The following is a 24,967-nucleotide window of genomic DNA, read 5'->3' as shown; positions in this document are numbered from 1 at the left end:
GGTGTGGTAAGATTCAATGAAATCATGGTAGGATTTCTCATAAATACGATTGAATTTTGATCATGATTATCGATTAAAAGAAAGAAAATTTAATTATGATAGGATTTCTCAAGAGATGATACATGATATTATTAAGTGATTTCTCAAGAGATGATCCAGAGAAATCTTAATTATTTATTCTAGACACTTTGTTTTCATATATAAAAGGACAATACCTTCTACATAGTCAGTGTGAACAATAGAATACATGGATACGTAAATAAGAGGAGATGATGATACATGATATTATTGAGTGATTATTGATCTTCTCTCATCTTCTTATTATAGTTTTTGAATCCAATGACAATGTATGCATAAATCAAATAATTTTTTTTTAAATGATAACGAAATATATACATCATAAATTTGATATATTATTATTTGATTTTAGATTTTAATATATATATATATATTTACAATCGTCGCTTACACTACTTGAAGGCGATGATTCCTCCTCGAAAAAGAAAGTGAAGAAGAATTCGTTTTATTCGAGGGTGGATCAATCAAGGATAGTGGTTAATATCTTAAGCTCCTTTTCATCCATAGCCTTCATTTTGGATCACTCAATTGTGATCTCTTCGCTTGTAGAACAAAACACTTGATTTGGAATAGCAATGAACAATTATTATTCTTTTACACCTTCATGGTTTTCTGTGCATGCTTTGAAGAGTTGGAAGCATTGTCAGCATCTATGGATTATAGTTGATGGTAGGTCTGAAGCCACGTACATTATGTATGATACTTATTGTAGACCTATACACCTCCACAAAATATACTATTAATATTATACCACCTCATGGTTGGCATCAGATGGATATGTAGAGAGAGAATACATCGGACCCGACACCTCTAGTGATGATGAACAAAAGATACAAAATCTCCTATAAATGCATGCATCTAAAACATTCGTGTGTAACTTGCCAACCAAGGTTGACAAATATATATATATATGACTGGCAACAAAGCTTCTCTTAAGTAACGTGGAAAGAAAATGATATCACTATAGTTATCAACATAGTCCTATAAACTTTTCTATTGATCTCTTCCGATCTTCTTCCATGATGCGCTCCCTCAAACTAAGGCTAAGGCAATAGCTGTACAAAGAGAGAACAGATATAAGTTCGATAAACAAGTATTTTTTGAGGCATTTTGTAGATCGCATGATGGCAAATCTTTCATGCAGATTCAAAGCGAGCAGATATGCAGAATCTTAGACATAAGCTACGTTGTCTTAATGTTGGAAATGGTTGCAAATATTATCTTAGACACATGAATATAAAAAGGTAAGCAATAAGAAACGATGACAAATAATAGAATAATTAAAAAATTTAAGTACAGGAGGTAAGTTCTAAAACAAAAAATAATAGAAAATGAATGACACATCACCGGTCAATATTTACTAGTAAATCTAGTTACACCTTTCAATTTAAGCTAGCTGTCACTATTCTACGAGAAAAATCTTCTGTCTGATTTATCGACCATTAGAACCCAGAACACCTAAAGTTTTATCATGTTAATATCGATTTTTTATACCAACATTGCATAAAAAATATAGCCTATCTTGGTCATAGTTATTCTAAAACCATTAACTTTTCATCTTTTATGAATTATAAAAATATATATATTGAATAGATTAATAGATTTTTATCCTTTCAATTGTTTTAGTTTGTTGAGTTATATATATATATATATATATATATATATATATAATCTCAATGTTTATTCTATGTCAACAACTAATCAATTTTTAAATTTAAAAATTATAATGCTTTATGGGATGTATATTTTATAAAAATGAAGTAAATTTTGATATGTTATTAATTATCACTTTACTTGGGTTATTTAGAACCAAATTTATTGAATGAGTTTGCTAAGTTTTTTCTATATTATGTACTTAAAAAAAGAACTGAATATAAATATTTTCAAATTGACTTAGATTTATCTTTTGACTTAGTACTCCATCCGTGAACTATGTTGAATTAATATTATTTTTTAGGATCATTTTTTCTATGGGGAGAAATGTAATGAACAAAGATTTCTCTTAGTGCTATAAATCAAATAACCATAATTAATGTATTATTTTATCTAAATGATTAATTACCTTGTTTGTATAATATGATTAGGGAAATAATTAAAATTGGTTTCCTTTATCATGTCAAAAATTTAAGAATGTAGTCGATTATAATATATTTATTTCCTAATGGGTGATGCAACTTTTAGTAAGTAATTATTTCGAATTTCATTTTTGTATATGAAAATAAAATAAATAATTTAATAATAAAAATTAAATTATTTTTACTTGTTGAAGTGGGTTAATCTCTTGAGTTACTTTTTATTCATTCTCACCAATGTTAGTGATGAAAGGATTTAGGAGGGAGTACCAAAGATACGTAGGTTCCCTACTTTTCCTAAAAATAAAATTTTATTTTTTAGTTATCTAAAGTTTTCTTTATTTAGATTTAAATCTAAATTATATTATAGTTGTTTTCATATTATTGATGTGGTGTTTAGTTTATGATGTTAATTTTTTGAAGCATTCTTACTTGATTTCTTTTACGTTCATGTTTATCTACAACCATTAGTTATGTTCAATGATTTGATCTACATAAAACTAATTATTTAAAATTAAATTAAACAAAAAGGGTTAGTTGGTTCTTAGTTCAGCCCATAAGTCACGTCCAACCCGTAAGGCCACAAGTAGGCCTAACTTACGAGTTCAGCATACCAAGCTCGTGTGGTCACAAGCAATCCCAACTCATGAACTAATCATAACATAGCCCATATCGTAGTCCCTTTGCTTAGCCTATTGCACCTCAACTTAGGCTACTATCAAGGCTCTGAGGTGGACTGGTCTAATCTCAACTCATGAACTAATCATAACATAGCCAATGTCGTAGTCCCTTTACCTAGCCTATTACACCTCAACTTAGGCTACTATCAGAGGTGGAGTGGTCCTATCTAGACTAGCATTATGTATTCTAATCTAATTTATTTTTATTTTATTAATTTAAACTCATTAGTTAATTAAACTAGGCTAGTTTTACTAGCTCAAATCGATTCTGTGCAATTTTGAATTAATTTGATCAATTCAAGCATATTGGATCAATTGAAGTTGATTAAATTCAAATTAGACTAGTCTACAATGATTTTAAACTAGTTTAATAAAAATTAAAAGTTGATTCGGTTAGGTCCTAGTTGAACTCAGTAAGTCAATTGGCCTATTCAAATTAAGGTTCAGGTTGATTGAGAGCTGTTAAGAGATTGATACATAATTTTTTTATGATTTGATAAAAGTTAAAATCTTAATTCGAAGTTATGATTTAGACATAATTTGTGATTCTCTATTATTTTTTAGATTTAGTTGATGATACTAATGTGATAATTATCATATGTTATATATGACTATACTAAGTGGTCCACATTAAATAATGTACCTTATCGAAAAGGAGTTACAAGTCTATTATAATGTACATAGTCTAGCAAATCATATACTAAATATAGTCTCTCATGATATTTTATCATATTACTCTATTTTGATATATATGTGAATAAATGAATGGATAAATAAATATGAATGAATGATCATTGATAATTATGTATTCCTACCGAAGATAGGTACGGTGATTTCCTCTGGGGATCAAAGGACCTTCAAAAATAATAACTAAAAGGTTCATTCATTTGTTGTTAAGATGAATATGTCTCTGCTTGGGTGAGTGAGTGATACTAGATCTCTCGATTTGGTATTTGGAGGAATCTATCATATGAAGTATGCATTATTGAGAGAGTGTATCATCGTGATGTATGCTATTATTACTTTACTATAGTGTATGTCATCCAAATGCATCGCATAAGACTGATACATGAATTTATTTACTGTATAACACGTATCATTATTTATTTAATATATAAGTTCTATAATGAATTGAAATGTTGTCTTTGAATTATTAAATTTGAATATGTTTCTTGAATATAATTTTTATAATTTTTTTCAAAATTTTTATCAACTTGTATAATTATTGATATGTTTTTATTTTATATTTGTTTTTAGAGTGTCATACTAATTTGTAATAGTTTTAATGTCTAGATGGAGAATATTTTTTTATCATTTATGACATTCACAAAAAGTTAAATCTTTTTTCTAGATAAAAATATTTAATATTGTAAAGGCATCAATTTTGAATTAAAAAACATTTTATAAATTATAGATTTTTAGATAATGATTTAATTTTTATAAATATGAGGTATGACAACTTATGTTTGACTAACAGATTGTCATAGTAGATGTATGGTGGCCTTATCTTTGGTCCACCCATACCTCACTTGAAATAGAAAAGGAAAAGAGATGAAACAACCAGCTTGTTTGATTTAGAATTCCAGTAACCTCCCAGCTTGTTTCTCATCCTTCTTCTCTTCACCTCTGTCTGTGTGCGTTTGTAGAACGAGTCCGTTGTGAATGTGTTTGGAGGTCAAGAATCGTCTTGTATTTAAGTTGAGAGGTTGGTGATTCTTTTGCATGCTCGGTTGGGGAAGAGATGACGAGAACCGGAAGGAGTGTCGCGCTTCTGTTCCTTGTGCTGATGGAATTCCTTGGTTGGAAATCCTGCGTGGTGGATGCGAATCCTCGCCGGATTCTCTTGGACACGGACGTGGATACCGATGACTTCTTTGCGCTTCTGTACCTGCTGAAGCAGAACCAATCGCAGTTCGACCTCAAGGTATGATTCCCGCCATTCATCCAGTAATGGCATTGCTTGTGTCAGTGATGTCCGATCAAAGGGACTGTTTTCTCATCCGTACCTGCAGTCGTGATCTCCATTTCCGCAGTGAAGAATAGAACTCATGAATCAAAAGTTTAAACCTAATCCTCATGGAGTTGTATTTGCTTTCATAATTCTGGGTGGCGTGCATGATCATTTCAGGCTATTACGATTAGCGCGAATGCATGGGCCGATGCAGGGCATGCTGTCAATCATGTGTACGACATCCTTTACATGATGAACCGGGACGACATTCCCGTCGGAGTCGGAGGTGATGGTGGAATACTGGACGACGGCACCATACTCCCACATGTTGGTGGCTATCTCCCTCTAATAGAACAGGTACATCTACATGGTTCTTCTTCATATATATTATCGGCTTCTGCGAAACCAGGCGCTAACCGTGGGCAAATCTCAGGGCATGTCGACGGCAGGCGACTGCCGTTATCGACAAGCGATTCCGGTAGGTGGTCATGGAGGATTAGATGTCAACACTAACTATGGCTTGCGTAGGAGCTTCCTCCCACAGGTACTCAATCCAACTAGTAATGGTTGAATTCTGATAGTTCATGATCATGCTCTTCGACCTTTCATGGTCTTCTCAATGATCTGATGCCTACATCCTGCTTGTGCCTGAAAACACCAGGGCAGAAGGCGTTACATTCCTCTTCAGCAACCCACAGCTCAAAAAGTCCTGATTGACACAGTCTCTGCTGGCCCTACTGTGCTCTTTGTTATTGGATCTCACACCAACATTGCTTTGTTTCTCATGACAAACCCACAACTGAAGAAGAACATCGAGCACATCTATATTATGGGAGGTGGTGTAAGGTCGAAGAACCCTTGCTGCACAAACAATGCAAGCACTTCTTGCGATCGTCAGCACTGTGACGATAAGGGGAACCTGTTTACAGGATACACCAGCAATCCTTATGCAGAGTTCAATATATTTGGAGATCCTTTTGCTGCATACCAGGTGAATAGTCCGTCATACATGGATCTGTTTTGAGTTGAATACAGTTCTGCTAGAATCAATCATTACTGCTTGTGTGCAGTGCAAGTTCTAATTTATTTTCCATAAACACAGAAAGATTAGTTCATTTGATGTCTACTGCATTGAGGCAGGTCTTTCATGCTGGGATTCCAGTTACTCTCGTTCCACTTGATTCAACCAACACTATCCCCGTCAATGAGGAATTCTTTGATGTGTTCCAACAGCAGCAAGAAACATTTGAGGCACAATACTGTTTCAAATCTCTAAAAATCATTCGGGATAACTGGTTCGACAACCAGTTCTACACAGTGAGTTCTTCATGAGGTTTCTATCAGTACTTGCCTGGTGAAATGCTTTCTGATCACGGGCAGCTTGTCATTTGGACTCTATTTGCAGAGCTACTTCATGTGGGACTCCTTCGCTTCTGGTGTGGCCATATCGATCATGAGCAAAGCGGACAACTATGATGGTGAGAATGAATTCGCAGAGATGAAATATCTGAACATAACAGTCGTTACTTCAAACGAACCATATGGTGTGAGTGATGGCTCCAATCCCTTTTTTGATGGGCGTGCCGTTCCAAAGTTCAATCTGCAGAAAGGTGGAGTGCACAGTGGTCATGTTCAAACTGGCCTTCAAGATCCATTTTGCATTGTGAAGGGAAGTGACAGAGGGATATGCCAGGTAGCTCCAACCTTTACCAGTATGGGAATCCATATGCCGCATTCCATGGCTACAGTAAAACGTTTGCATGCCTCATTGTTTCTTATGTTGAACTACCACGACGAGAAGAAATACAGCTATCACACAAGCAAAAAGTAAAAATAAAATAAAATATTTTATATCTCACCCAAAACTTTTATTTCTTTCATGATCTAACACTTAGGGTTTACATAGTCCTCATGATACATTTCATTCATTAAATTTTTTTTGAAAAATCAATAGTCAATTTAATTTATTCTTTTATATGTCATTAACGTATTTCACCTCTTGATATAATAAATATCTTTATAATGCCTTGACAAATTTAATTTCAATATTCTTCTCGCTTAAACTTATTCCATCTAACATATCAAGATTTTTTCGAAGTTATTGAAATACTTCAAATTGGAGAGGTTTGTAAGTATATAAGCCACTTGTTCATTTGTCTTAGCATGAAATAACTTTATTTATTTGTTTTTGGTATGGTCTTTTACAAAAAATCTTATGTTGTTATGCTTTAATTTTTCATAATAGACTGAATTCTTAGAAGGAAATAGTTGACTTATTATCAACATAAATCTTAATTAACTTCTCCACACACAAAGTTCTTGGATTAGTTTTATTAGGTATATCTCAAAAAAAAAAAAAAAAAAAAGATGTTCCTTCACAACTTGATACAACAATGATAGTTTTTTTATAGACCATATGAATGTTGCTTCACCAAGATAAAATACAAATTCGATTATACATTTCCTACTATCATAGTTTCCGACTCAATTACTGTCATTATATCCAATGAGCTCTAACCTTATAGATAATGAATATAATATATCATAATCAATTGTTCCTTTAATATATTATAAAATTCTTTTAGTAACCTTTAAATGAGATGTCTCAAGAGCTTCCCCACACACACACACACACACACACACACACACACACACACACACACACACACATATATATATATATATATATATATATATATATATATATATATATATATATATATATATATATATACTTATTAAACAAACTCCAAATAATATATCAAGTCGATAATAAGTTGGATTAAATAATTTACCTTTATCTTTGTTGGTCAATTTAGTGTCGTTATGCTTCAATTTTTTATAATAGACTGAATTCTTAGAAGGAAATAGTTGACTTATTATCAACATAAATCTTAATTAATTTTTCTTATGGCACGCGAAGTTCTTGGAGTAGTTCTCTTAGTTATATCTCATAACAAACATAAGAAGATGTTCCTTCACAACTTGATACAACAATGATACTTATTATTTTTCTGATTCTAAATCTATTGTTTATTAAACTTAACATCTCTTTTTTTTACAAAATTTATCTTATCACCTTTATTGTTAGGATTATAATAAAATTCAAAGGAGCACTATCCATATCTTTTGCAAACATTATTTTAGACCTTTTATAATTTCTACCATGTTCGTGGCCTTAGTCATGTTCTCGACCATAACATCGACCTCTTTGGTTATAATTTTTTTATTACCTATATTGTTTTAAGATTCTTGATTAATTTGAATTTTGTCTTTTCTTCCTATTTGTCCACAACCTCTTTCTTTTTGAGATTTTTATTTGCTTTTGTTTTCAAGAATAGCTTGGTTTATAGATTTGACTTCTTCTCTTTTTATAAGTCTTTGTATATGAACTTGAAGAAAACTCATTAGTTGTTTTAAAGATATTTATTTCAAATATTTAGACTCTTCAATCGCTCTAATAATAAAATTAAACTTTGGATCTAGAGATCTTAGTATTTTTTTTTATTTCTATTTGATCACTTAGTTATTCATTATTTTATCTTATTTGATGAATAATAGAAAATATTTTTTAAAAAGTAAACAAAAATAAATTCAAGTACCGTAATGTAATTTTTCAAACTCAACTCATAAAACTAGAAGAAACAGAACTTTTTTACCTTATCCATACCATCAAATGCTTGTTGAAGTATTTCTCAATCCTCTTTTGAAGTTTTTGCTGAAATAATGATCTTGAATATTGTATCATTAAGCCCTCGGTAAATCATAAATAAAGATTTTTCTCTTTTTCTCCCTTTAATTTTTGAGTTATTTTCTTACTTCTATATTCATTATTCCTTCTTTTGTTGGATATGATTAAACAATTCCATCCTCTACAAACTTTCATATATCATAGGAGCCTATAAGAACCGTCATTTTGATACACCATATATCATTAGATGGTACTTAAGGAAGAGGTGTTAGCTTAATTTGAATTTAGATACTGAATATTGAACTATATAAGGAGAAGAGATAGTGCTATCATACAAATGACGAGTAAGGATAAGATAAAAATATTTTATGTTTTACTTAAAAACTTTATATCTTTCGTAGCCCAGATTTATATAATCCTCGTAAAATATGAATATTTCTTTTTCAAGAAACTTTTCTCGATAATCAATAGTCAATTTGATTTATTTTATAAATTTTTAATATATTTAATTTTTTTTGAAAGAATGAACATCCTTACTGTCTTCACAAATTTAGTTCCAACATCTTCTTCCTTCCCGCACTATCTTCTGCACTTTCAATTAGTGATATTTGAGGGTATTGCACATACAGGATGGGTACACCAAGGAAGTAGCCGGTCCAGAAGCAGTTCAAGTACTTGTTGCACAGGAAGCAAAACCTAACCAGGATGTTCACAGTCCATTAAACAGGCAGTTCTTCAAAAGCTTTCTGGATGTAAGTGTTTGGAACCAGTGATTGTTCATGTTACATCGACCACCATGTGAATAAATGATCTGTATTCCAGATGCAAGAAAAGCTTCATTTCTACATGCTTTGAAATTTCAAATTTATCATGTCACAGACTTAAGATGATTCCATGTCTGCAATGAAGTATACCTGAAACATAACAGCGTGCTCGCTTTGAAACGCAGGTTCTCAATGTCCACCACCCATCTGGGCGTTTCAACTTCACAACAGAGTTCCCGTTTTACAGAGAAATCCTCTACAAGCCAAATCGTACAAGTCGAACGCGGGGAAGGCCGGTGGTGTTGGACATGGACATGAGCGCTGGAGACTTCATTGCACTCATCTATCTGCTCAAAGCTCCTGTGGATATCGTAGACCTCAAGGTTGCAGTCTGATGCATGAACTTAAGGAAAACATGAATACCAATTCTAATCCTTGTTGCTGTCATCGTCTTTGTTCATAGGGAATACTAGTGAGCGGCAATGGATGGGCAACCGCCGCCACCATAGACATCATCTACGATGTGCTGCACATGATGGGCCGTGATGATGTTCCGGTTGGTCTGGGAAATCTCACTGCTTTAGGCGCACCAAGTCTCGGATGCAAGTACGTGAAGGCCATTCCACAGGGCAGTGGTGGACTTCTCGACTCCGATACACTCTATGGACTTGGTCGAACACTGCCCCGGAGTCCCAGGAGGTACATTTTCTTGCATCCTGCAACGGCTGTTGGATTCAAAGGAAATATTTAGATCTTTCTGTCGAGAAGGAAATGCATTACTAACTCTGATGTTTATTCTTTACTTGTGTCTTTCTAATGCCAAGTATGTTGCAATTTATTCCAGCTACACAGTTGAAAATCCTGTGAGGTTTGGAGCACTAGGAAACACTGATCAGCCTAAACTTAGACAGGCATTAGCTCTGGAAGTTTGGCAGTCCATCTCGAGGGCACTGCAGCCAGGGGAAAAGCTCACTGTACTGACAAATGGACCTCTTACTAACTTAGCCAACATTATTGATCTGGACAAAAGTGCAGCTGAAGTTATACAGGTCAGTCGAATCTGTTGATAAGTTTATAGTTTCTTGAATCGATCTGAAAGGAGAAAATCTTGAACTAGAGAGTTCTTGCACTTCTTCTCTGATTGCAGGATGTTTACGTAGTCGGTGGGCAAGTGATCGATGGGAAAAATAAGAGAGGAAACGTCTTCACGGTTCCTTCGAACGAGTTCGCCGAGTTCAACATGTTCCTTGACCCTGTAGCTGCGAAGAAGGTAATGGAGTCGAATCTTAGGATCACGCTTATTCCTCTCAGTGCTCAGCAGAAAGTGAGCTCCTTTAAGAGGACCTTACAAAACTTAAAGATTGCAGAGAAGACTCCTGAGTCCATTTTTGCACATAGCTTGCTGTCATTGCTCGACAAACTGCAGCAGAAGCAACCAAAACTATACAATCACATGGTAGTTTACCAGCATTTCTTTGCCGCTTGTATCCTATTGTGCGCTTACTGTTTGTTCTTTTTCTTGTGGTGCTGCAGGAAATATTTCTGGGGGAAGTCCTTGGTGCAGTTTTCTTGGTTGAACATTCTAAACTAAACGCAACGATGCAAACGGAGAAGATTACTGTTTTAACTGGGAACATGAGCCTGGACGGGCAGATTACAGTAGACAAAAGATATGGAAAGTTAGTGAACATAGTGGATGAATTTGACAGCGAGGCATATTACAAGCTGCTTGGAGATTTGTTAGGTGATAAGCAGCAGTCTGCAGTGATTGGGAGCTTTGAGGAACAGCAGAAGATATGGAGGACACCGCCTAAATGAAGCGGTGGAACATTCGGCATGATACCCTATAGGAAGTTTCTTTTGCATGCAAATAATAAACAGAAATGAAAGGTATACGATCTGTAAAATGCCTGTAGGCCATACAAAGATCCATGTATTTGCTTCCAATGCAACACAAAACATCTACATAGTAATGTTTGTGATTTTATAAGCAATTGAATTCACTAATCCTTCTGGGACTAAATAAATAGCTAACAATAATCCTATTTTCTTTTCAGACATTTTTCTCAATTTATAAATGTTACCATAAACATTAATTTTTTTCCCCTAAGAAATTTACAACATTAGCCAATTAAAATACCCTAATTATATTATTTAATTAAAATTTCATTATCGATGTATTATTTACGGTTATATTTGTGTGTGTATGTATGTATTATTTACAACATAAAATGATATCAATTGGTGTAACTTTATGTCGCAAACCATACATAAGAAAGCTTCGCTAAGTAACGAGGAAAGAAAATGATATCACTAAAGTTATCATCGTCTTGTCAACATGGTCTGCTATAAACTTTTCTACAGGATCTCCTCCAGACTCCTTTCTCGATGCCCTCCCTCGAACTACTATTGCTTCGTCCATCAGTTGAGGCCGAGTCAGATTGGCAAAGGCTAAAGCAACAGGTGCACAATCTAAAGATGATATAGGTTCGATAAACAAGTATTTTTTGATACATTTTGTAGATCGGATGATGGCAAATCTTTCATGCAGATTTAAACAGAGCGAATATGCACAATCTAAAGATGAAAATGGTTGTAAATATTATTTGAGACACATGAATATAAAAAGGTAAGAAACAAGAAACTAGTAACAAATAATAAAATTGGCATGACAAGTTCTAAAACAAAAAACAAGAGAAAATGTATGACACATCACCAGTCAATATTTACTATTAAACCTAGATACACCTATCAATTTAAGCCAGCTATTGCTATTGTTGTTGACCAGTAGAACCAAGATACCTGAAATTTTTATCCTTTTAATATCAATTTTTGATACTAACATTGCATAAAAAATATAGTCTATCTTGGTCATAATTATTCTAAAACCATTAACTTCCATCTTTTGCAGACTTATAAGATATACAGTAACCATACCTAACAAATATAATATCAAAACCAAATTTCATCTTTTAATAACATCTTTAAATGCACATCAATTCTTCTCAGAAATTTTCTTTGATCTCATTATCTTATACGGCCACCACTTGTTCACCTTGTATGTATCCATCATCTATCCAGAAAATTACTTCTGTCGTTTCAGATCATCTGCATATGCATTTATCTTCAAAACCTAATATAATTAAGCCTTAGGTGACCTCATTAAAATATTTGGCCTTTAGTCTCTTTCACAAGATTTGACATGGCAATCAAAGTAATCAAAGTTTTTTAGATTTTTTGGCCAAGCTTTATAGTAAGCTCACTATATATTTCTGGCCTCATTCTTATAGAGAAATATCTCCCAAAGGACAACTCAAGAATCAAAATCTAAGAACAAACAACTACAAGCAGAACTTGGAAACAAGAAATTGAAGACAAATATATTAATAATAGAATTGGCTGATGATGCACAGGACACATGAAATTTCAAATCTTTAGTTGGGGGAAAAATAGAAGAAAATAGATGATAAATTCAAGCAATTTGTAAAATACCATACATTCCTGATGCGTGTAACCAAACGAGACACCTTCAGGTGTATATCTCTGAGAACCAAAATGATGCATCCCACAGTTGTTCCTTTAACCGCACAACTGTTGCACACCAATAACTTGGGAGGAAGTCGGCGGAGATTATCTATAGAAACTTTGTAGCCAGGTAAATGGTAGAAGCTCTCTTCCAGGCAACATAAGAGTAAAACACAATAGAACCAAATCAGAACAGGAAAGCAACAAACAGTGAACAAATATAAACAAATAAGTTGACACTTTTTATCTTCCTTGGGTACATTTTAATCAGCAATGCAAATGGAGAAACAATTCCTAGCAAAGAAGCGCATGTTCTCCAACATGACAAGCATATTATAAGCTGGACTACTGGCAATTCAGTTGGTCCAAAGATGCTATAAATTCACAAAGACATCATAGAGAATCAGTTGAGCACTCATAGAGCTATAAACTTCCAACAGCAGAAAAGAATAGCATCCTTTGTACATGTCAATACAGAAACACTAGAATCCAGAGAGATCAATTTAGTTTAAGAAAAGAATCTTGGAAACAGCCTTTTTAATTATTTAAATCTAATAGTGTGTCTATTGACCCTCCCCATACCTCGCATTGGTGGGAGCCTTGTGCACTGAATCCACCCTTTTCTTAAAAAAAATGACTGGAGATGAAACCAATTTGATATATCCTAGAAGATTTAACTTCTGCCAAAAAAATGTGTGTGAAATCACCAAGAAAGCAACAAAAGATATCGAACCACATAAAACAAGACTTTGAACTAGGAGAATACCTGCTCTTGTAGAGTAGTACAATGGTCCGGTTATAGGCCACTGCCTGAGATACCTCCCAGACTAAATCAGATCCACAGTGGAGACCACCTATCAGGAATGGACAACCCTAGCGACCTCCTGTATCTCCATCAACATCCGCTTCATGAACTTCCAATGCAACAGCCACCTAAATAATCCTTGACAAGAAGAAGAGATGAAAATAGCACTGAAACAAACAAACAAACAGAATAGAAATCCCTAACAGAAGGGATGACAAATCAGGCACCTGTATTCATGAAGTGTTCATCCTGGAGGTCATTGAGCTTTTCAAGGGTGGAGTTGTCAATCCAGGCCTTGGATGGGGCAAGGTCAGGGTCGTGAGCACTCACTCGCATGCACATGCACATGTAAACGTAGATGCAGACACACACACACTGACTATTGAGAACGGAGACTTTAGACAAGGGAGGTAAATTTACATCAGCTCAGCAACTAAAACTAAGAAATTAAATCTGAAACAAATATGAACCTGCAATTCAATGAGTTGGCAGTGGTATCTACTGTTGATATCAACAAAGTTTCATGGTATAACATGTAGTAGATACAATGATAGATACCCTTCAGCTGGAATTTCCTGGTATAACAGTTGGTATAACATTACCAAAAATATGGTATTCCAATCATATGGAATCAAACATATGATAGATACTTCAGCTGCCACCATCAGAATCCAAGAACAGCTCAAGTAGACTTTAAATGCCAAAGAGGTCATAAACAATTCAACTGGCAACAAAGTATTATGAAACTGGCAATAGAAGATGTCTAGGGACTAGGATAACCAACATTTGGAATGAACAAGTTGTATCTCCAGACAGCATAAGGTACCATACTTCAGTTTATGAAGAAAATATTACAGTAGTCTGATGAGCAACAAAGGCCAGCTGATGGACACATAAGACAAGTTTGAAAATAATTTCAACCATTGAAGACCAACAGAAAATAAAATCACCATGAATCAACCATAGAACCCATTAACAGTAAATAATTCTGTACAAGTAAAGATGAAACAGAGCTCTGCCTCTAGGAAGCATATCCAACTTCATAAATTAAAATTCCAAATCTACAGAATGTACAATAATGGTGAAAGGACAGGTGACCCGATAAGCAGACTTTTAGCTTCCATCTCTCACACTTTCAGCATTGAGTTATGGTTCTCTCAATCAGCTGTGCCCAATCATAAGGTAAATACCTTTGATTGCCAAATGGGAATCAAATAGAAAGAGAGTTGTTACTCTAGTACATGTTGATAGCTTCCAGTTCGTATGTAGAGTCAACTATGAAAAATAGAAATTTACTCCTACAAAGGTTTTGAAGCCACTATCTTCTACAGTGCATTATTGAAGGGAGAAAACACAAACGTAAGAAGATAAATACAATGGTAAGCGCTCCATCTTTTGGTATCAAGGCAAATGTACCAAGTGCCATCAACCTGTTTCACATCATAAGAAGATAAAATATTTGATGCTAACAGAAAATAGAAGAAAAAACAAAATCTATTGATGATTACAAAATTGTAATATAGAAATACAGGTCCACACCTTCTTCGCTAAAGGCAAATACACCTCCCAGCATATTGACATTGTCCCCATCTTCTTCGGTCTTTTCTATCTCGCAATGGCTGCTGTTGCTGTCTGCATCATTAACAGCTTCAGTTAACTCACAGCAGTCATCAAGTCCTGATACTTTACAATAGCCCTCATCAAAATATTGACCAAACTCTTGGGAATCAGCACTTTCAGCTTGTTCCATATGGGTGTTGGTAATACATGTCTTTGGAATTTTTCTACTGCCATTATTGTTCAGAGAGTAATTATCTACAGCCAGTCTACCATTATATGACAGGCCACTTGATCTTGTTGACACACCATTGTTGACTGAGTCATCCTTGACAGGATAGTTATCAGTGTTTTTCAAATTAAGTTGGATGCAACTTTTGGCAGAGCACTTTCTGGGCATTACGGCTGATGCTTTAAATTCTGACAATGCATCAACATCATTTCTGATAACTGAACACAAACCATGACCAGATTCATTAGGAATAGACTTCTCCATCAACGGCAAGCTAACAAGTTCATTAGGCCTTGTCTCACTTAAACCAAGCAAACCTTCTGTGGTTCTTGGCCCTAAAATAAACATATAGGCAAAAAAAATAGCTTCTGATTACCAAATTCCATATCAAAGTTTCGGCAAATTTAGAAATTGTTCTTAACAAAATATGATCCACATGCAAAAGAAGTAGGCTCAAAGTTACCATTGCTTGGATCAAGCAAACCTCCTGATGAAGTTTGGTATCTACCACCAACCCTGCAAAGATGTAACGGTCTCATTATACAACTATGATGGTTAGTGTCCGTTACTTATTCTGATGTTGCAACAGTTATTTCCCATTTTGCTGAGTCAATGTTCAACCCAGATTTCTCAGATGGTGTCAAACCAACAGATGCATGCATGCAAATAGTTTCCTACTATGGTTTATGGAGTTTCCAGCATTCACATTCTGCAATTATTTTTGTATTGCTCACTAGCACTGTCCCAATGCTTTTAGGTTATACATTTCAAATACATCTTTCTCTTTCAGACATCAAATGTGAAGATGTCAGCATTACCCTATTGCACGACCATCTAATTGCAGCTAGAAAGGATGCAGCAGCTTCAGGTGCAATGTACTGCCTGTGTTAATGAGAAAAACAATATTTCAGATCTGAACCTTCAAAAATCTGGTTTCTAAAGACAACACTTTGTCTTTAAAGTGCTGCTGCAGAAGCAGACAGATATCACAAACTAAGAAAAGCCTCGATCGAATCCAAACTTCATATGCTCACAATATTTGAAGTGCTAAATAACATGCCCAGCATTAGATAAGTTTAAATTTTCATCTAGCCGTGATGCAACTGGATGACTGATCTCTACAGATATAGGGATCAAGAGTTTGCTTTAGTGGGCTTATGTCATAAATACCATGATTGAAACTGATGCATATTGTGGTAATCAACTAGTCATAATGAAAATTGTTACCATAAAACACCAAGAAGAGATGAGTGTAAGGAAAGAGATAAACCACCGCAATAATATGAAGGTTAGAAGAAGGATGAATTATTCAAGAAAGAGAAATTAATCCTTTTGAAATCAAATTTGAAGGACTTGAGAATAATAAACCCTCTCACATATTCTTGATGTATGAAGGATTGTCATTTACATTTTACAATACAAAAAGCAATGGGCTATTTCCTGTATTTGGATGGAACCAAATCCTAAGGACAAGATTTAATATAGAACTGTTTCTCACAGCTAGATTAGGACAGTATCTTCATTATGAGACAGTATCTTCATTACTTTTAAAGTCCCTGGTAACATTTGGACCATCTAACCAAGCCAAAATTCCTTGAGGCAGGATGAGGCAGCAAAAAAGGGTGCAAAATGAGGACTTCATAAGAAGAAAAAATATTTGAGGAAAGGTATTGCCTGGCTTCACTAGTAAAAACCTTTACATGTCATCGCAAGGTCCAGAGATCGAATTCTGTCTTTTATTGTAATATGCTGGTTAGCTTAACTTGTAAAGATCTTAATAGGTCATTGCAAGGGCCTGGGCTCAAAACTTGTCCTCATCACTTAACCTTTGCAAAAAAATAAATTCCTCGAGAGAAGAAAAGCATAAACTCCCTTCATAACTTTCCTATTCATATTTCATCATGCTAATACTACCAAAGGTTTTTGTACATGTGAGAATGAGCTAATTCTATCAAATCTGTGCCACTTTGCAGAATTAAGAGAATTCATAATCCGAGCATCTTTAAATGATACATTACAAATTAGTTTATTAAATTGGTTTCGTCAATGCTTTTATTCTGGTCAAGATCAAGATGTACAAGAGCAAGCATATAGGTACCAAGTCCATGCTTCATTGCAGAACTCAGTATGTTCTTGATCAAGCATCCCAATATGAGACTTTGTCAAAAGTAGAAACTATAGTAATTGATTCGTTCATACTTTAGTCTGGTCAGATTTGTGACTTTCATGTTGAATCTGTTCTTTTTTTTTTTACTCCTGCTGTGTTGTGGGAGCATTACTTTTGTGCTATACTACTCAATACAATAGAAACTGTGCTGCACTCCACTTCAGTTACATATATTTTGTGACATCCAATTTTACATAAAAGAGTAAAAAAACAATCAGGGCAAAGGCCCTTGAATTATGTCTATCGTGTTGTATTAAGTCTATAAGGATACTAGCAGAAGACAAGCCTTATAGTTTAATTAGTGACAGCAGTATTCTATAGAAAATACCTGTCATTCCAGTCTGACTGGAATCCATGAAATTGCTCAAAAACAGGAAGTAAATCCTTTTGCCTTATTTCCACCTCATTAAAAGATAATTTTTCAATCTCAATTTCTCCATGAGTAAGATCTTCTGCACAACCTTCAAAAGCTGGTAGTGGATCCAACAAACAGAAACAAATCTACAATAAAAAATAAAATAGAAGATATATGTTATCCACCTTTAAGAATTGTCGTCTTTATGAACTGCTCAGGAACAAAAAAGATTAATACCTTTGATTTCTGCCAAACTGGGACCTTTCCTGAGCTAATCTGTACTTCTGCATTTGAAAAGTACCAGGACCTTTCACTTCCCATTGACTCTGTTCCAGGTACACCATTGGCACTTGACAGGATACATGAACTTCCATTATCTTTACAATCTCCTGAATCGATGACAGTCTCACTATCTTGTTGATTATTAAAGATAATTATGGAAACATGTTCCTCTCTTTGAGGCCAATTTGATCTTCGACATGCATCCCACCACTGAACTGGCTCAGCATTTACATGTAATTCTTCATCTTGAAGTTGCAACAAAGGAGCAGGTAAAGCTTTCAAGCTGCTATCACAAGGCTCCACAAATGAAGATAAAAGAAGTTCATATTGTATGACAAGACCAGACGGAGAGTAAACTAGAAGATGTTCCAAAGAGTTGGCCTTGGGGGGAACCGGTGAAAGATCATGGTAAAGAGAATTATGAAACATAGCAGCAACAGCACCTGATGGTCCAAATGTCTTTCCTGCTGCAGAAGCAGCAACACTGCTAACAGTACTTAGCCAACTGGAATTAACATTTTTAATCCTACTAACTACAGAATAAGTAATTGGAGGTGGATGAGGAGGTGCATGTGACTGTTGATGCATCATGCAACATGCAGCTGACCACCATGGCGACGTTAGATTAGGAGTTAGAACCGGTCCTTCACCATTCACATTTTGTTGTTGAAGGCTAGCATCACCACCAAAAGGCGATAGAACATATATGTGGCAGGTACCCTTAGATGAAACAATTGAAATCCATTGACTATAATGGCTAAACGAGATATCCTGGATGACCTGGTACAAAAAGAAAAAACTATCAATCAAAGGTATCAAATAAATGATTTGCCATAGAAATCATGGTAAAGAGCATCTTAGATTCATACAGCTGCTGTTATCCCACGACATAGTGTGTAAAGATGCACATGCGACGACGTCCAATTGTAACGTGCTGGGCCAGAACCATTTAGTACACGAGTTGGCATGATTCGGAAAATATTTATCTTGTGCCCGTGTACTGAAGCTGTGACCAAAAGAGTACCGCTTGGGTCAAAACATAGAGCAGATATCGGACTGGTATGGGCCCTAAATTGTGAAATGACATCCGTTGAAGTGAAATCTGTAACAACCACCTGCAGGGTCATAAAAAATCATCAATTTACCTTGTTAAAGACTAAATGCATTTAAGATCTGTAAATAATTAATTATAAATATCTCATTTAAGAGTGTTTGCAAGTATTAGTTTGTAGGATGATGTGTCCAACTCTGGTAGTATACAGACCATTCCTGCATTATCAGATTCACTTGGATGTGAAGTTGGTGGATGTCTTCCAGATCTCCTGCTCAAATTTGTTGACAAAGGAGAACTACAGCCATCAGGAAGTATCTCTTGGCAATATTTTGACCAAGTTTTGTGAGTCATATCTCCAAGATTTCGAATTCCAGCAGCCAATGTTTTACTAGATTCCATTGCATAACGAGCAACTAAGTTTCCACTGCCGGGTGAAGTTGATGGGCTGACACCTGGAGAGGGAGTAAGATTTTGTGGACTAAGGTGGCCTGAATTTGGTACAAGAGGGTTATCAGAAGCATAAGCTAACCACCTAGAGCCAACAGCCATTGGACCATAACCAATGTTAACACCAGGTACTCCTTGTAATGGATAGGTAAGTACGCTGAACTTTTGCTTAAGAGTAACTGCATCGAAACACAATATCTGCCAAAACATAATTCAAGCAATCAGAAGGAAATTGTAATACCCCAAATCTACTGATGATCAAAATAAAATAACTTATCCTGTTTACTTGTGTAGCAAATAACACAGCAACAATTCGGGGACTGCTTCGAACCATATATACAGCAGACTTGAATTTCAGAACATGAACATAACTGTGAGATTTGAATGAGTAGAACCAGACGGCTGTAGGAATTAAGATGCTGTTTTCTGCCCGAGGTTCACTTTTGTTCTCTCTCATTGATGCACTCAGATGACCACCTTGCACGACACCAGTGCCATTGGTTTCATCACCAGCAACAACCAAGAGCAAAGGATGTGATGCTCTGAGTCCTTCAATAGATTCAGATTTGATCGGCATGGGCTGCATCTGTAAAAAAGTAGCTGGGCCATCACGCTTGGAAACCAGTTCGCATACACTTGAAGCATTCTCCACATCAAACACTTGAAATCCATTTGAATAACCAAGAAGTAGAACATGCTTGAAGGAAGATGGACCAAGCTCTATCTTATCAAAGCCAGCCCATAATACCTGTTAGAGCAACAAAAATTTATTATCAAAATTTGTATTTTCTTAAACCAGAGATATTAAGTGTAGAAATGTAGCATACACGGAGATCTTCTGTGAATGACTGGTGAATACAAAAAGAGCAAGACAAGAAAGACTTGACCAAGGTTCTATCGAACCCATGTCGGTTCAAGCTGGATCGGTATGGGTCCAGCTTGTGTTGGCATTGTGACCCAATATGCCGATACATACCATCGTACAAAGAAGTGGGGAGGGGGTTAAAGAAAATTTTTAAAAAAATAACAAACAATAAGCCCTATACCGAATGTGGACCGTCCAAAGTTGGAGGTTTATGATGGTACATACTGGTCCAAGCAAGAGGCAATACCTTGGACTTAACAATACCCAATAAGCAAAATGTATACATTAACCAATATAAACACTAAAAAATGATTTAAGTCAAAGAGATGCTAGCATAGTAACATCCACCTCATGGAACATTTTCTTATGCACGAACCATATTGTTTATATAATAATAAAACTTTTATACTAAGTGAATTGCACCTTCATAAACCTCCCTGATATCTGTCACTCTCTTCACTTTCCAAAAAATCACAGGCACACAAATGTTCATTAATCTGCTTCTTTATCTTCTAATATCTCATAGCATTAACCAAGGACCACTATATCTATCTTTCAGTTACCAACTTAATGAAGCCCGCTGGCTCTGAAAATACACACGAAAAAGATATAGTGACACTTTTGCCCATTGACGCCATAGATAGAGTTATAAAAAATCCAACTATTGGAGAAATGAAGAAAAATCAAGGGTGAAAAATGAAAATTATGCAGGTGCATTTTGGATTGATTATATACTGGCTTGAACCACTTGGCTAATAACTGCTCTTTATCTCCTCCTGTGGCTCACATACCAAATTTAATCATATGAAATTATTCCAGCCTCAATCAATTAACCTCTTCTAGCAGAATCTACAGCTTGTATGCAGAGAGTAATAGTTCTGATAAATTTTAGCATTTTCCAGTAAGATCAGTCAAAGATCTTTCTGTATAGTTTTGGCTCAATCACTAACTTTTTCATGTATATATGACAAAGGTAGGACCTTCCACTTACACAACTTATTCCTAGGTCTTGTACCAGAGCCCATTCATTCTGAAATATAGACTGGCTAGGAAGCTAGCAGTAAATCTTAAAAAATCAATCATAAGTCAAAAGTGGATAATGTACATTTCTCCTTCAATTAACTTCTCAGCTTAGTATTCTGGTCCTCTATTAATGTACATTTCTCCTTCAATTAAGAGCCAGAAATCCCAAAGCGTAATAATTTGAAAAGAACATCAAGAATAACCAGAATGCAAGTGTTTTTTCTTCCCAGACATCAAATAAAATACCATTTTTTTCAAGATAAATAACTATTTTCATTCTCTATAAATCTTCCAACCCCTGCATTCTTCCTAACCGAAATCTAGGTATTGAGGAAGAGCCTTTTTTTTTTTCTTTTGAATAGCTAACAAGTACGCCAGTTGAAATTAAGAAGTCCGAGCCATAAATTTAGTCAATCAAGAAGCTCAAGAACCATGAACCTAAACACTGTCAACTACCTGGTATGCATCACAGTTCGTCCCCTCTTATAAGAGACAACACACAAATCAAATTGCAAACCAATCAAATTAAAAGAACAGACTTCCATTTAACACCGATCTTCGGCCCAATAGCAAGAAAGGGGAGATTATTCTGTTTTTCCACGAATAACCTGGTCCTTGTCATCTTCGGGCGGAGCGGCGATCGACGCGGCGATGGACGCCCCAGCGGATCGGACGCTGCTCACGACGGACCCCGCGTTTGACGAAACAGTCTTCAGGCAGGACGAAAAGATGCGCATCGACTTCGGGAGTAGCCCGTTCTGACCTTTCCCCTGCTCATCCTCCCCGACCCACCGCCCCCTGCCGCCCATCGCGGGATCCCACCGCAGCAAAATGACTTCCAACGTTCTTTTCGCCTACTTCAGCTCAGAAATAAAACCAAGCCAAGAACTCAATTTTACTCTTCTCTCCTCGCCGTTACCTTCGCGATCGCCTCACCCGCTCCCTTAAATAGGGATCGTGAAACCGGTTCTGCCGGGCCCACCAAATAAGCCAAGGGCACAGGATTAGCACCGTACAACCGCGGCTGACTGGAACGAGATTCCTTTTATGATTCGGTCCCAAGACACCATCTAATGCGAATCCAACACCTCCCTCTTTCTTATTGTGAATATTTATTCAAGAAAAATATTAGTGAGGAATTGATATGAAACATAAGGAATTAATTTTGTTTCTGTTAGACATAAAATGCATTGGATAAATGGTCTCATATTCGAATTATATTAAAACAAAAACAAAAACAAAAAACACATGGAATTGGGAGATCAAACCGTGCTGATGATGCGTGGATGAGAAGGGTGCGGGGGTGGCTTGTGGGGTTCGTGTGCCGACAATTGGAGTGTCTTAAAAGAAAAAGAGTATGGGAGGGTAGGCCTAATAATTGCTTATTTTGATCAAAGATTAGCAGATGAAATAATACCTACCAGGCACTATAAGTGATAGATCATTTTTATTATTTAACATTTTAATATTATCTAGTTAAGTTCGAAATTTGTTTGTAAATTTAATATGTTGTCACGTAGTAACATTGGAAGATTCTAAATTTAGTTTCCTAGATTGCTTGAAGAGAAAAAAAAAAATAAACGCGGAAGCCAATTTCATAAGTTAGCACATGACAACACTTGACATTTTTAATTTAGCTTCCTGTAATTGCTAAATGAGAATAAAATGGAAACCAGTGAAGAAAAAAAATGAAAGAACAACTAAAAAATCACCTCTATAAATATGAGGACTTATCGATCAAGAATATACTATTTAAATCAAATAGTAAAGGCTATAAAAAAAGAAAGAACAAATGATTCATTTGATATTTTCCCTTCTTTTTTTTTTGTTACCTAGAGGTCCACAATAAAAGCAAATAGAATATAATAAAACATCATAATGGATAACGAATTAGCTTTGTTTCCCACACTATATGTTATTGGTTCAATGTAATATATGTTATGTTTTTGGATCATATGACTAGGCGTAGAGATAGTTATTTCTTCTACTATTATACTTTTATGGTTATTACCACTCTTGTTCACTTCATTTATATCCAAATGGACAGTTAAAACTCGTCCTATATTGATAAGTAATCCAAATATGGCAAGATTTGTACGAAAGGAGAACAAACTATAAAAATTAATATTTAATTATTCTATAAATATCATTCGTATACTTAGTTTTCTTCTTCTTTTTTTAATAGAGATATAGGAATATATTGCATGTTCTTAAGATTTTTCTCTGATAAATCTAGAGAGGTTGTGGGTGAATAAAGGAATCTATATTTGAGCCCATATTAACATAAGAAAACTTAGTCTCATCTTCAGGTTAAAAAAATAATTTTTTTTTCTTTTTTATGGACATAGGTCAAGATTATTGGATCATGTGAATGTCACATCGATCATTTGATCTGTATTAGATTGTTGATCTCTGAATTTTTTTTTTTTTACTATCATTATCTTCTCCCCATAACACTTACCTTTTATCAATGTAGAAATCATAAGTAGAATGTCGAGCAAAGTATTTATCATTAACAAATAAAAATTGTTAATCCTATCATTATGATTAAAGAATAAAAATTTCTTGTATAGATTAAAAATATAGTCATAATTAATATATATATATATATATATATATAGAAGTTTTAAGACACATATGTATTCATGCGGTAATTAGAAGGGGACACTGTTGTGTGAATTCTCCTCCAATCCCAATATGGAATGACATTTGATAATAATAAGAAACCCTTAAAATGTAAAACGCTATACTTCTCTATCCAAAGCTTCACAAAGACTACTGTACTAATAAATATCACAAAACTAAACCTGTCAAGGAAGATACTGGATTAATGGAAGAATAAGAGAGAAAATGACGAGAAGTGGAAGAAAAATGATTGCATTTCTTGATAATTCTGCTCAGATTATAATTTATAAGGTTGATAAATGTAGTACTATCAACTTCAACCTAAACATTTTGACTAGAAAAGCCACCATTGGATTGCGTCTTACATGTAGATTTGATCTGAATTAATATGGGCTAGAGTGGGAGAAATTATAATATCCCACTTAGGTTCACATTAAAAGTGGACAAAACTAAGGATTTGATGAGTATACTATTATCAACTTCAGCTTAATTATTTTAACTAATAATTTAGACTTAATCCACCGAGACCAAGCCCGAATCATGATGGTGATCGACAGAATTGGCAAAACAAATGGTCAAAGTCAAAAAGACACAGTCAAAACGGACCTCACAAACCCATCATGTCAGTCACGATATAGCCCGCAGCCTGCAAATGGTTTGTAGATATGCCCCATAGACTGAAACTATTCAGGTATAGTTTGTAGCAATGATAAGAGAACCTAATACATACTGCCACCAGTTACTCCCCCACACTGAGTTACATTGCTGCCAGTAGAAGCAACTTATTATTTGCA

The 24,967-nt window shown here is 34.9% G+C and overlaps 2 protein-coding genes across 5 annotated transcripts; one reads left to right on the top strand and one right to left on the bottom strand.

The window, feature by feature from the left end:
* The first annotated feature begins 4,543 nt into the window (after window positions 1-4,543).
* LOC135624718 (nucleoside hydrolase 3-like) lies at window positions 4,544-11,312 on the top strand. Its single transcript, XM_065128616.1, has 12 exons — window positions 4,544-4,754; window positions 4,959-5,138; window positions 5,215-5,325; window positions 5,443-5,772; window positions 5,922-6,098; window positions 6,187-6,474; window positions 9,102-9,224; window positions 9,422-9,619; window positions 9,700-9,935; window positions 10,081-10,285; window positions 10,384-10,692; window positions 10,770-11,312. Exons 1-12 carry the CDS (start codon window positions 4,572-4,574, stop codon window positions 11,052-11,054), a joined length of 2,625 nt encoding a protein of 874 aa, XP_064984688.1. The 5' UTR covers window positions 4,544-4,571; the 3' UTR covers window positions 11,055-11,312.
* A 3,206-nt stretch (window positions 11,313-14,518) lies between these two features.
* Window positions 14,519-22,471, bottom strand: LOC135624715 (autophagy-related protein 18g-like). 4 transcript variants are annotated; one of them, XM_065128608.1, is made up of 9 exons: window positions 22,157-22,471; window positions 19,947-20,408; window positions 19,424-19,858; window positions 19,029-19,274; window positions 18,115-18,939; window positions 17,851-18,023; window positions 15,819-15,871; window positions 15,106-15,690; window positions 14,519-14,996 (listed from the first exon to the last, which is right to left on the bottom strand). In XM_065128608.1, the coding sequence occupies exons 1-9, from the start codon at window positions 22,355-22,357 to the stop codon at window positions 14,992-14,994; spliced, it is 2,985 nt and encodes a 994-aa protein (XP_064984680.1). In that variant the 5' UTR covers window positions 22,358-22,471; the 3' UTR covers window positions 14,519-14,991. The 4 variants fall into 4 exon arrangements, with proteins under 4 accessions (XP_064984680.1, XP_064984681.1, XP_064984684.1 ...); XM_065128609.1 differs by having other exon boundaries at window positions 15,106-15,198; XM_065128612.1 differs by lacking the exon at window positions 14,519-14,996 and adding an exon at window positions 16,174-16,237 and having other exon boundaries at window positions 15,101-15,198.
* Between the last annotated feature and the right edge of the window lie 2,496 nt (window positions 22,472-24,967).

This window comes from Musa acuminata, chromosome BXJ2-10 (assembly GCF_036884655.1).
Source record: "Musa acuminata AAA Group cultivar baxijiao chromosome BXJ2-10, Cavendish_Baxijiao_AAA, whole genome shotgun sequence".
Taxonomy (NCBI): Eukaryota; Viridiplantae; Streptophyta; class Magnoliopsida; order Zingiberales; family Musaceae; genus Musa; species Musa acuminata.
Note: the sequence above shows the minus strand (reverse complement) of the source record. Positions and strands in the feature narration are given on the sequence as shown.

Bases quoted from the DNA above. Each gene is read 5' to 3' on its own strand.
- LOC135624715 (XM_065128608.1), bottom strand. From the start codon at position 22,357: ATGGGCGGCAGGGGGCGGTGGGTCGGGGAGGATGAGCAGGGGAAAGGT. The intron at 19,275-19,423 runs GTCTGTATACTA...ATGACCCTGCAG, and splicing joins AATCTGATAATGCAGGAATG to GTGGTTGTTACAGATTTCAC. The intron at 15,872-17,850 runs GTATTTTCTATA...ACATCTTTGCAG, and splicing joins CAGTCAGACTGGAATGACAG to GGTTGGTGGTAGATACCAAA.
- LOC135624718 (XM_065128616.1), top strand. From the start codon at position 4,572: ATGACGAGAACCGGAAGGAGTGTCGCGCTTCTGTTCCTTGTGCTGATG. The intron at 6,475-9,101 runs GTAGCTCCAACC...TTGCACATACAG, and splicing joins GTGACAGAGGGATATGCCAG to GATGGGTACACCAAGGAAGT. The intron at 10,286-10,383 runs GTCAGTCGAATC...CTCTGATTGCAG, and splicing joins GTGCAGCTGAAGTTATACAG to GATGTTTACGTAGTCGGTGG.